This window comes from Bombus flavifrons, chromosome 9, assembly GCF_040668555.2.
Source record: "Bombus flavifrons isolate JBK064 chromosome 9, iyBomFlav1_principal, whole genome shotgun sequence".
Taxonomy (NCBI): domain Eukaryota; kingdom Metazoa; phylum Arthropoda; class Insecta; order Hymenoptera; family Apidae; genus Bombus; species Bombus flavifrons.
The window spans coordinates 3,028,295-3,042,129 of record NC_138450.1 but is presented as its reverse complement, the minus strand read 5'-3'; the positions used below and the strand labels follow the sequence as shown (position 1 = coordinate 3,042,129).

The 13,835-nt window shown below is 33.1% G+C and overlaps 1 protein-coding gene across 50 annotated transcripts in view; it reads left to right on the top strand.

The window, feature by feature from the left end:
* slo (calcium-activated potassium channel slo) overlaps positions 1–13,835 on the top strand; it is a 107,716-nt gene that overhangs the window by 67,679 nt on the left and 26,202 nt on the right. For 29 of the 50 annotated variants that reach the window (XM_069120530.1, XM_069120529.1, XM_069120541.1 and 26 more), the window contains 5 exons: positions 592–744; positions 1,753–1,908; positions 5,376–5,488; positions 10,531–10,686; positions 10,777–10,853. In XM_069120530.1, coding sequence (XP_068976631.1) covers positions 592–744; positions 1,753–1,908; positions 5,376–5,488; positions 10,531–10,686; positions 10,777–10,853 — 655 coding nt within the window. Of the gene's footprint in view, positions 1–591; positions 745–1,752; positions 1,909–2,318; positions 2,432–5,375; positions 5,489–10,530; positions 10,687–10,776; positions 10,854–11,357; positions 11,394–13,835 lie in introns of all 50 variants that reach the window. The other 21 variants (XM_069120544.1, XM_069120514.1, XM_069120534.1 and 18 more) reach the window with 3 other exon arrangements.

The window sequence follows — 13,835 nt, the reverse complement described above, 5'->3', positions numbered from 1 at the left end:
ATTCTTAACAAAATATATATATTTGAAGATTCTTTTCTAAATATAAGCATGTCGATTTTTGAAAAAGTGCATTTGTTCCTACGTGTCTACGACGCATAGTAACATTTGCTAGTTAACGCTTACAACAAAATTTTGAAACGTAGCTGCATATTCCTGCATACTCAATATGATCAGAGATTAGTTGTTCCATGCTCTTTTTGTCTTCCTTCCTTCATTTCTACCCCCACACATTTCACTTGATTAGAAAATCACATTATACCGCGCATATGGCGGATTTTACTTTTCTAATTATTCCCTAATTATTGAACATTCATTAGGTTGTATTCCAGATTCGAAAGCAATGTATCGAACATTTGATATTATCTATATAATTGCTATACTCGCATTGAATAAAACCGATCAAACAGACTAAGTTTTGCGCTACGATTTTCTTTCGCTACGATTTCTTAGTTTCAAATTTGTTCAAAAGCAGTTTCTATTTTGCAATTGCTTTCTGACCATCGACCCCATCCCAAAATACGTATACACCTTCTTCGATTCATTGTTCCGCTAAAAAAGCAACGTAGAACAAAATGGTTCGATCCTTTTTAGGTCCACGAGGCAGATGCGTGTTTGGTACTGGCGAACAAGTACTGTCAAGATCCAGATGCGGAAGACGCGGCAAACATCATGCGTGTCATCTCCATCAAGAATTACTCGGATGACATTCGCGTTATCATTCAATTAATGCAATATCACAACAAGGTATTTCTTCTACGAATCGTTTGGTAATTCATAATTCATGTTCCTGTCTCAACTATATAACGTCTTTGTTTGAACATTATTAAAATGTTCATCGTGATGACGTATTTTGATATTTTAATTAAACTTTGGACGATGGAAATTTATGGAAAACTTACGAAGATACTTTATACTTCCTAATCTACCACGTTAGATAAACTTTTATTTTTAAGCGAGTTTTAGTACGACAAAGGCAAAGTTGCGTTTGCAATTAGTTTCTCTTTCCTTTTTAGTGACTGTTGAAATGTTTCTTATTTTTGTATGTAGTTTGCTTAATCTGTATTTATATTATTTGATTTCGAGAAGAGAAGGCTGGAAAATAAAATTTCTTAAGGTCGAAAGAATCGAGACTGTAATCTCTACACCTTTTCCGAATGAACCGATTAAAAACCAACAGTGCAATTTATCTAGCTCGCTACCCCCTGATGAGCGAGCTGGGGGCGGAGCGTAGCTGTGAGGTATGACCACAAAAGTCGAGGTACTCACGAAAGCTCTGGCCTGCAGCACTTCTTGTGTATAGTAATTATTGGTATTCTCCTTGTATCCTCTGTATCTGCGAACATACTTTATATCTTTTTTTTTTGTATCTTCTGTATCCAACATTGATACTAATGTTCTAGTAACATTTGGCGAGCTACATTATTTTTAGTTTTGTTTTCTTTTTATAAACTTTCAATATTAGAATCAAGCTAAAATTTTTGAGTGCATATTTTCCAAAAAGTCATTCAAGTTTCCAAAAGTACGCTGTTGTAAATTTATAAAATTTCTCTGAAAAATATTGATAGTTCCTTAATTTTAAATAACAATTGTCTTTAAAAATGATGCCACCGAGCTACATAGCCTTGCACGATCAGAATTCACGACAGCTCAGATTGTACAACTATGTTAAAATAAATGTTAAACTTATTAAATTCTACAAAAGCACGGCGTATGGCAAACATTACTACGGTGATTTATAATTTTCCATTGTAGGCCTACTTACTAAACATTCCATCATGGGACTGGAAACAGGGCGACGACGTGATTTGCCTAGCTGAATTGAAGCTGGGTTTCATCGCACAGTCCTGTCTAGCGCCGGGTTTCAGCACGATGATGGCCAATCTCTTCGCCATGCGTTCCTTCAAGACGGTCAGTAGAATGTCGTTCTACGGACGACAGACTAAAAATCTGCCGATTTTTTCATCTATGCATGTGTGAACAAGGTTCCTTAGGTTTTTCACTGTTAAATTGTTCACAGTGATCCCGTCATCCTTATCGCTTCTTATTTCATGATTTTATATAACCGATGATCGGCAACAACGTTATTTTCTATTTCCACATTCATATTCTTCAAAAATATATTAGACACTATGTTTATTGTTGGAAAATTATTATCTTCTGGCTATGTCGAGTTCCAATTCGAATACGAAATATACGCAAATTGAATAAAGAACGAAATATCAAGATGTGAAATTTTTGTGTCACTGTGAGCAAACGCGCGAATCCGTACATGCATAGGAGCGTGTGTAATTTAGAAATGGTTGGTTGATTGGTACCAGTCACCCGATATGCAGGCTTGGCAGAATGACTACCTGCGTGGAACTGGAATGGAGATGTACACCGAAACACTGAGCCCTACCTTCATTGGAATGCCCTTTGCCAAAGCCACTGAGTAAGTCCATGACCAATCCAACATCCAACAGATACCTGCATATCTGATTCAAGAGACGAGATTCTGTGGTTCCGCTCGTTTGTGTGGAGTCGTATAATTATATTTCTCCGTATTCTATTAACAACTCACTAAATACGATAACTATTTTATCAGTTTATATTAGATCTGATTAATTCTTCTTTATTCTTTTTGAATTATTTTTGCTAAGATATAATTAATTACTAATATACCGAGAAGTGATCGAGTAGCACGCTCGATAATATCGAAACGGTATTACAAATTTTTACGCATGTAACTGCATTTTCAAATATAGGGTTCCATGCTTACGACTAAATTCGTTAAATGAAGTCTCCATAACAGTAAAAATAATTAGACGGTTTTTTAAATATTGCTTAAATTGTTAAAGATTAAATCGGTTAATTACCTCATGTTAAATCGAACAAAACCTACAAGATACAATCAACAGCTAGTTTCAATCGCTTAAGATAAATTTGAAAAATATATAATGTAACATGTTACTCGTTTCATATATCTTCCACATATTTCTTTGGCTTCGAGTTCTCGTATTCTTGATAACAATTCTGTTCCTGTCTTAAATAATTAACAAGAACAGTAACTTTCATTTGATTCCAGCTTTCTATCGAAATAATATTACTAAAATATAATATTAATATAATATAATATAATATGAATATTAAAAATTTTTTTTAAGAAGTTGAGGGACGTAGCTTTATCAAAAGATACAGATAACAGGATGTTCACGGCGGTAGTCGAAGATACCAATGGACTTTTAGTTGTGAAGGTTTCTTGGCTCCGTAAATATTCTCCTTTCTCGCGGAGTATTCACTTTAATGAACGTAGAATCTGGAATGGCTCGGCTAAAAAAAGCCTCTCAGAAAAGCACGTATAGTTGGTTGAAGAATTCTCACCGTAGCAATCCCTGTCTCAGAGCAACATGGATTCGGTCGACCAGTTCGTGCTCTTTTTGTACCCACGTAACGATGGCGGAATCACTCGAGAAAGGTTCACAGTCTCTTGAATCGGAAAGAAAAAAAAGGGATAAAGCTTCGCCTCGCCTATGTCTTTCACTACGCTCCACTCCGCTATATACATTATATGGATTATATCTATATATTTATATCTATATCTGTATCTCTACTAAATGAACGTATTAACTGTATATTGTACAGTACGTATCTGTGCTCTACACCTAATCGATGTAAGCCACCTCTAATCGCTTCAGTAACGTTTCTGTATTTTTCACTCTTTTTCTGTAAGTTTTACGTGTAATATGAATTCGATCGGGTACCATGGACTAGAAGAACACGACAAATCAAATGTTTCTCTTTAAAATAATTTTAAGTGGTCGAAGAAATAAAAAGATGTTATTCTGTTCCTTTTTCTTCTTGTCTAGTATGAAGAATGCGATTCAAGATATAAATCAGGGATCAAAGTTAGTTAGGAAATTCTGCAGAGTGAACTTTATTTATTTCTAAGTTTGAAAAACAACTGGAATCTGGAAATTTGAAAGATCATTGAAGCGTGCGTATATATCATCATTTTGAATAACTGATCGTATCCAATTCTTGTACAAATGCGACGACTATTAAAACGAATCTGTAATTACGGAAAGCTTTTTATTATGTGGTAACCTTTTTCCGAAAAGTAAAAAACGTATTTGAGTATCGTAAACGTTAGATTAAATATATGAACCACTCCAAAGCCAAATTAAATAACTTCGTCCCTTCCGAAAATTTCTTAGTTTTATTCAAATCAGAATACATGATCAGTGCTGAAGTTTTCAAAAAGCAAACGACGAAAAATATTTGGTATGGAAAAATTTGATCCCTTAATACGGATACATAAAGGGTACGGTTTTGCAAATAATCATCCCGAATTGAAAGTTGTTTCTTATATTTGGAGAACTTTCATCAAACCTAACTCATATCTTACATTTATGAATATTTTATTCCTTATTAAGATTAATATTCCATGGTATCGTCCGATTCGAAAATTTATCGCACGTACAATGAAAATTTGCAACAACAACGAGCATTAACGGCAACTGGATGATAGGTAAGCATTAGGAACTATAGCTAGTAGGTGTAATCTCGATTTCGCTAGTGATTCGATCAGTCTTGAAAGACAATTTTATGCTTCAGGATCGAAGGTACTTACACATCAACAGAATTTTCTACGCGTTGTGTCGGTAAAAAGAGCGCTGTTTGTTGCTAACGGGTTTTAGGGCTTAATCGTGTATAAAATGGTGCTTATAGTACTACAAACGATTCAATCGCCAATGTCGGCCTATCACGAGCGACAGATGACTTGCAATCAGTCAACGTAATTGCGGTTAGGTGTACAATTTACGAGAAGCTATATTTTAACAAAGATCGTACACGATCGAACTGTGCATCATAATCTGTCACGAATTATGGAGGATAATGTTAGTTCTACGTTCATATTTCATTTTATTTGGAATATATCCAGCGAGGATCAACGAAACACAAAATTTCAGCGCATAACAACTTCTCTTTCCATCTTTGCTGCCCATCAAGAAAAACACGAAGAAATAAAACACACTTCAAATATTAAAAATTACATACAGGTCATATGAAAAAAAGAAACGTAGCTAGATTTCGTAGAATATTATATTAAACCTGTTAATCGAACTTTTTTTCCAGAAAGCTAAGATAATTAGACCGTTCCTTTGCAACTTCGTATCGTCTTTGTTATCGATGAATTCATTTGCTCGAGAAATTATAAATCTGGCGTATTGACATGACGTGATAATAATCGTGCGAAACAATGTATTCAACCTTGTTTGCCTGCACGACGAGATGCAGACCACGGGTCAGCGTCCCTCCTCGTGTCAGGTCTCAGTCAGTATCTAGTAGATTTTGAAAGGTTTGATGACGTGGGGCTTGATTGGTTGGTGTTTCAGTCGCCGGATACTCAGGCGTGGCAGAATGATTACCTGCAGGGCACGGGCTGCGAGATGTACACGGAAACCCTCTCCCCGTCCTTTACCGGGATGACATTTCCCCAAGCCAGCGAGTAAGTTCTCGCTGCCATTGGTTGTCATACATTTGCAGTACATGTCAATATCGACAACATCATGCATACACAAACATATTATACGTTACTTATATACGAACATGTAGCATCGGACATAGTAAACGTAACGATACGTTCATCAATTTTTACCGATTCTTATACAGATTACACATGTGTACGTACAGTGGTTTACGAAAGTATTCGAACGCTTATGAGAACTCTTTATGAATACATTATGTGCATTATATAAGACATTTGAACATTTTGTAAATACCGTAATCAGATATGATTATCATGATTATATTGGTAGTATTCTTTGGAAAGAATCTGAATTTTGTGCAAGTATATATTTCGCAAAAATCAAAAGTATTTAATGAATATTCAATAGAATCATTTTTAAGACTTATTATATGTTCAAGGTGACTGTTCATTTCTATACTAACTTTTTGCTGTATATGCATTAGCAGTAAATGTCTTGTACATTCTTCTATGTATATTTTTAAATTGCTTTTAAATTTTATCGACGTAATCATGACAGTCGTGTGATATTACAGTGTTAACGATATATCAAAATGTTTTCTATAACAGACATAATATATGTATATACATGAACGTCTTCTATGATTGAAATACTTTTACGAGTCACTGTATAGAACAACATATAAAATATACAAAACATGTACACACATATAAAATGACACTATAGTGCGAGATTTTGTTTCTCTGCCTGTTTATATTGTTGATCTCGCACATTTTTTTAATGTACTTCTCTGATACTCCGTTGTGGAACGTGTACATATATACTATTATATTCGTACGCGATTAGAATTTGTCACCCCTCACCTCAGTTTTATTTTTTGATCCTTTAAACGTTTTTTCTTCTACCGAAGTCTCTTCTGGCTAGCCGTAGTTTTTGTTTTTGTTTTGTTTGGTACTTTTGGTATTTTGAATGTATCTTTGGAAAATTTTCACACCACGTTGGGCAGAATCGTTTTATGATATAATAACGTTTGTTATTTTTGTTTTAACCAGCTCGCTGGTATTTGCCACCGATTTGTTGGAACAATTTTGCACCAATCCTTTTTATACTGTAGTAGTAGTAATGCCAGATCGATGCAGATTTCGTGACGACTAAAAAAAGTGTATATTTTAAGATCTTGATATGTAAATATTACTTTCTAAAGCATACAAAGTAATAATATAGATAGTTTTTGAAAATATTTTATAAAGAAGGAAATTTCTGTAAATATTGTAAATGTTCTGTAAATGTTTGTTTGTTTGTTCTAGTAAGATATGATATTTTTGCAATTTTCAAAGTATTAAAGAAATCTTGTTTAAAGATATAAATTTGTGCAATATATAGTATCAAATATATATATATATATATAGGTAAAGGAAATATAAAGCTGTAATAGTATGAAAATATAATAGATCTAGAAAGTTTAAAGTTTAATTGAGAAATGTGCTCGTTAATATATTATTTAAATTGTAGATATTAAAAAATATTTTGTTTAACGAAATCTGCATACTTTCTATAAGATTGTATTTTGTTTTTTTAGTGACGTCTTTACGGCTTCGTACAATATAAAATAACGAAATTTATTATTCATTCTATTAATTCAATTTCACTTAGTATATATTTTTGACATTTTATGCATTAGTTTCTTCTAGGGGTGGAGACGGGATTTCTTTCTATTTTTATTCTTCTTATAGTGTGTGTTCCTAGTTGTAGCGTTCTAATCTTCTCTTAACAAAACACGTTCGTTGTACACGCATGCCTGCTGCTCTCTACTTTATATCAGTCGCATACATTCAATCTCGAATTTTGAATGTGTAACACGTCACGTGAATTATAGAAAACATCCTGAACGAGTTCGCAGTTTTACTTCCCAAGTAGGTCATTTCTTAATATATTCTACACACTCACAAATTCTATTAACAATATAATGAATTTTGCCGACAAAAAGCAATCAGTTATTTTAAGTACATTTCTTTTTAACTCTTATTCTTTAACATTTCTTATACCTTACGCCTATTCTGTATTGTTTTCTATCCAATTCTTTACCACCTTCTTCCTCTTCTTTCCTGCTCAAAACAATTGGAGAATCGTTACCTACCTCACCTTAATTTGTATGTTCACTTTTTGAGTCTATTTGTTTTTTTCAATATTGTTATAAAGTCAACGTTTAGTATCGTAAAAATAACAAATATCAAACTGCATATAAGACTTCATTTTTTTTTATTTGTCCAGAGCAATAGAAAGATTCATAATTACCAATGTAATTATTTTGAGCAGTGTATATATTATCATATATCCTCTTTGATTTCTCTATTTAGCTGCCAAATACAAGCACCTCGTTTGGTATATTATTTACTTTATTTCACATTAGTCGTTCTTTCCTTCTTTAATCTTGTCACCATTTTCCCAATTTATTTTTGCCTATTTCTTTGTATTTTTCTTATTTCTATTCTAGACATCTCTACTATACCAGTTACTATTTCTTCTGTCGCCATTCTACTCCTCCATCTTGGTACGCTATCTTATTTCGTTTTTCCTTTTTATCTTCCTATTTCACCATTCTGTTCTTTCTTTCTTTACCATTCTTCAGATGTCCTTTCCGTACCTGATCTTTACCATCTTCTTTAGAAACTGCTGTGTGTTTTTCTCTTTACATTTCTTTCACGAGTTTCTTTCATTTTCTACCTTTTTTCTTTTATAGTATCTCTTCTTTTTTCCTTCTCCGTGTCACCCCTTAGCACTTCCTTTCTTTTGGCCCAAAGTCTTCTGTACCGATTCTTTTCCGTTTACAGAGTCTCTGCTACTTTATTCGAACTTCTTTTCTTTGTCAAAATCAATTTCATGTTCCCCTTATCGAACATCGAAGTTAACTTTCTTGATCTACAAATTTATCAACGAAAAGATTTTAGTATTTAACTCATTATATAAATCGTCATTGATTTATGTACACTCTTGCTGCTATTGTAACACAGTATTTTTGAATCCTTAGAGACGTTGGTCTTTATACTTCGTTACAGTTATATCCCTTTATCTGATTTTTGCACTACATTTATTGTATGCACCATTACTAATGCTGAACATTATCAAATCTCTATGATATTAAAATTGAAATGAAAAAAGAAACAGTTTTATACTTTATAATTTCAGTTGTACATAATCAAGAATCGAAGTGATCAATGGAAACGTAGTTAAAATATTTTAATAAGGACTTTTTATGAATAATTAAATAATCGTATAAGTATAATAAACTTAAGTTGATCCCTAAAGCATATTGCGAACAGAGGAATTAAACCTAACAATGTTACTCTTATTGTTAACTGAAATATATGTATAACGTAATTTATCTTAATTAAGAAATTGTATTTTTTACATTTTCAGAGTGTATACCACTTGTGTAATGAATGAAGGTTAATCGTTATGCATTGCAACTACAAGTTACAATGAAACTATGAATTTTGATAAAAATATTGGAATGTTAGGTTGACACGAATTTTCTAGTCTTGATTAACAAGATCGCACCATTTTTCAAAAGTTAGTTTACTCAGCACTTGCTATATGCGTACTTAGGGTTTTATTGGTCTAGTCTAGAGTAAATCTGTTAGTTTTGCACATGTCTGGTGTCTTGTCACGATTTATTTTGCGTGTGCCAGAATACGTAATATAATCTATTAAACTCGAGTACTATTAGATACTAGGCATCTCTTAATTATAATTGCGCCATTTAGCATTTATTATTCGCGTTGCGCTTAAAGGCAACAACAACACTAGTTGGTCTCTTATCCGAGTTTTCGACTAGCGTAGGATATTTTATAGCAAATTAGTTTAGACAGCATTAGACTTCTTCTATCTTCGCATGATTCGAATATATCTAATATTTCTCAACCTATCTATTCCACTGCTTGCTTTTGCATGTCCCTTTTGCTGTCTCTTTCCTTACCGAGGTGGCAGAATAGAGTGTTTTACATTCATTGATATTACGATATTAGGAAAGAAATTAATGTATATTTTCAAATAAGTTTTTAGGGGAATTTTTCACAAAGTAAAAGTATATGCACTTGAAGCGCTTTGTAATGCTGTGGGTGTTTAATCACGCTATAACCAACATTCTATACTATTCGTGTGAAACTTTTACCAACTTGTCAGAAGTTTCTAAATGCTCGCGTAAAAGGAACGAAATTTAAATCAAGTAGTCAATAGAGAGTAAATCTGAGAAGAAACTTGAAACGAACTGTTCGTTGAAGAAAATGTGTGGTATTTGGAAGCTTGTGATGAATGTAGACAAAAATATCTATGTATGAATATTTTGTAGTAAGATTTGTTTTCGTGCTAGTAATTATCCTTTTAGACTAACGTGTACTATTAATCATTATATAGCAGTTGCTTTTCCGGGAAATACTGTAAGAATTTTTATACAAATAGAATAAATATAAATAAATAGTAATGTTCAGTTAATTTGGCAACTTAATCCTAGACTGTAAAATATTAATTAAGATTTACAGTTATAAATCCGTAAAATTAGATTATAATATTCTTTTTACAGTATTTCTCACATGTCACGTTATTAATTGGATTTTAATTGAATTTTAGATTAAAATATTTACAAATGATTTCAAGTATAACAGTTAAATAATAATTTAATAAATACATTGTGTGTATATGTTTAGTTATCTATTAGCTATCGTGCTTCATATTGTTCTTTATGTTTGATGTTTAGAATATAGAATCTATTGCGATTTGGACCAACGTAAATGATACTATACACTACATTATGTTACTTTGTACTTTCAAGTCACCATAGAATTTAAGTTGTCTTCGAAATATGTAAAATATTAAAATTTAATGCTGAATGTTTAGTTTGCGATATAAATGCTTTGCTTTGTTTGTTAAGCACATATATTTTCTCCTTAAAACACTATACTATATGTAATGTTTCTTATCTATGAGTAAAGAGAGTAACTATGACTTCGTTCTTGATACATATACTATTGAAGAACACAGAATATTATGCAAAGCTTCGTCTTAGGTTATGCTTCACGAAGTTGAAGCTGTTGCTGTTGGCAATCGAGATAAAGGGCGAAGGAGGCTGCGATAGTAAGATATCAATTAATCCACGTGGTGCCAAGATCGTAGCAAATACTCAGGGATTCTTCATTGCTCAATCTGCCGACGAAGTGAAACGGTGAGAATTATTTCATAATAAAAACGGCGAATAAAATAAATTAAAACGAAATTTATCCGAATTAACTAATTACTGTAAATATATTTGCAGGGCGTGGTTCTATTGCAAAGCATGCCACGAGGATATAAAAGACGAAACTCTGATCAAGAAGTGCAAGTGCAAAAATTGTAAGTCTTTCTAGTCTAGTGATAGCCCTTACCGATAAATTTATAATTCTCGCTGAAATTCTCTGCTATCGAATTTCTTATTAATCGAAACTCCGTTCTATTGAACTTTACATTATATTACATATGTAATAATTAACGTTTATTACTCTGTGTACATAGAGCGCGCTAAATGTATCGAATATTATATATTGCGAATCACACCAGGATATTGAATCTTAGTTTCCATAGAAGATCAGTTACAGCAATGCGGATCGAAGCTAAGGAATTTCGTGTGACTCGCAAAAGAAAAAGAAAAAACGAGAGATTTTTTAACGACTTTTACATAAGACTAATGTTATAAGACCAGACGAATCACACAGGAAGCTCTCTTTGTCCATGATTCCTTCGCCCTTTCCTCTTTCTTTTTCTCTGTGTCCTTCTGCCACTGAAAGCCGTAGCAGTAATTATCGCGACAATTAACAAAGTGACATGGTTGTGACCATCCTCTTGTGATATATGATCTAGTGGGGCAGCAGCAGCGCTCCTGGGGCCGGGACTTAGGTAACGTCTCACACTCGCTCGCTTAGTCTTTACTATCTCGTTTATGACTATTTCCTTTATGTCTTCCTTCTTTTCTTTCCACGATTTTTTCTTTCTCATTTCTTCATTTTTCTTCCTTCTATCTCTCCTTTTCTTAAAAATCTCTTTTATTTTTGTTGAGACTATTTTGATCTGTTATCTTCATATTGACGACCACTGACGTTTTTCCATGGTATATCAATATCGTATGATAATTGTGTAAAAATATAACAAGCCATATATACCATCTCTTGTAGAATGTAGTAGTATAAAGTTAATTACATATTTTGTTGTCTATTTTAATTTAAAACGAAGTTATATGAACATTTTTACGATAAATATATTAAGACAAAGCCATGCAAGTCAATAATCAGTGGCTCCGAGGAAGAAACGATTTCGTGCATTTATTTCAGTTAATAACAATAAGTCATACACAACATGTAATATTTCAAATTAAATTTTCCGTATTCTTGACCTTATCTTAATCGCAGAATCATATTTTATATATTATGGTATTTTGAGTGTTCGATAAAATTATCGGTCACTGATGTGTTAATAGAAAAGAAATTTAATTCTTCGATTTTATTTTCTCTACAATTATTATCTACAATTATTATGATTTTTATATTGTATTTGTTTCCATTTATTTACTTATTTTCTCCTGATACCAATATCTTTTTCTCATTCTTCGTCCCCTCTTTTTCTCTGTCTATAATCATTGCCTCTTTGCATATTTCTGTCTTTTTGTGTCTTAATTATGTGTACATATATATGCCTTCGAGTTTTTTAACCATTATCTTGCATATATACGCCAAGGCGGTGGTGGTGATGATTATGACGATGACAATGGCGATGAGATGATTGCACCTTTAATCCTCATTCAGAGACACTGTTCGACGCGATTGCGATGCCACAGTTGGGTATTTATTCGTTTTTCACGGTTCTCCGTTCCGTTCTCGTGCTTTCAATTTTTCTCGTTGTATTGGAAAACTCGATATCCTATATGGAATTCTTTATCGAATCAAACGAAGCGCACATTTTTTAAGATTCGGCTTTGGAAGTTACGAAGAATGTAGAAGCCTGTTCACTAGCGTTCGCGCGATGATCGTGAACAGTTTTTGAGAGTCTTTCGATTGGAAATTTGTTGATCGTTCGAGGCTCGATATTAATCGACAAATGTGTTTTTTTGTTTGGTTGCCAGTCGAATAGCGTGACGTGAAAAATGAAATACCACTGACACACACGTGATATGTAACCCCTTTATAGTTCTGTCAGTTGGCGCATGTCCACCTGGCCAATCGAGGAAATTTAGTCTGCACTCTAGTGTGTGCCCTTCTCGCTCGCCTTGCATGCATGATTAGTTTCCGATTCGAATACTATTTTACGCCTTGATGATACGACAGCTTCGTACAAAAGTTCACTCGCTCTCTATTTTCTCTCTCTTTCTCTGTTAAATATATCCTTCAATTTTGCCCTCCCCTCTTTCTGTCTCTCTCTATTTTCTGTCTGTCTGTACTGTCTATCTGTTTTATCTCTATTCTATTCTCTCCAATTCTTCAAATCACTATCGCTGTTTACTTTAAACAAAAATTTTCTCTTCGATCGTGTGAGAACTTTCAATGTGCCAGCTGTCATTGATGAAACTCTGTCGGTCGGTAGGTTCGATTGATCGTAAATTAATCCCGCGTATCTTCTGCGCTTCTACTCCGACCTTATATCATCAAAAACGTAACCTACGTGTGTTTCGCTTTCTGCGAAAGCGAGTTCCATAGGTATTTTTTGGTGATAATTTTGGTAATAATTTGCCTGAAACTTCACAAATACAGCAAATTAACCACGGATCGATATTTCGTTGTAAACGTAGTCTCTGTAAACTCTACTTGTTCACATGATGTCACACAACGCATCATTACTCACACGTACCATTCAGTTCATCTGAAATCATCCGAACGAAAGGTCTGTACAAGACTCAACTTCCATTACGTTAAATCTTAAACCCTGGGCAATCAACGTTTTTTCATTGAACTCTTCCGTTATCTGGTTTTACGCAGAAATTTTCATGTTTAATGTCGTTTGGCAATTGTTAGAAAATTTGTGGGTGGAGAGAAATACATCGGAGGTAAATAATATTTTAGGAGCTTTGTAGTTTATTTTTGTACACCTTGTTAAGTATCCTTTGTCCTGGCTATAGGTAAATCGTGGAAATTGGAAAGAAATTTGCAGATGATAATATAGTACCGTTACTCTTGGATTCATACGTGAAGATTAAGAACGAAAATACGGAAATAAAGTATATATATATAGAATGATCTTTATCACATTTATGTATTCTCACGTATGAATGAACGTTATATATATATATATATATATATATATATATATATATATATATATATATAATATATATATATAACTATATATATA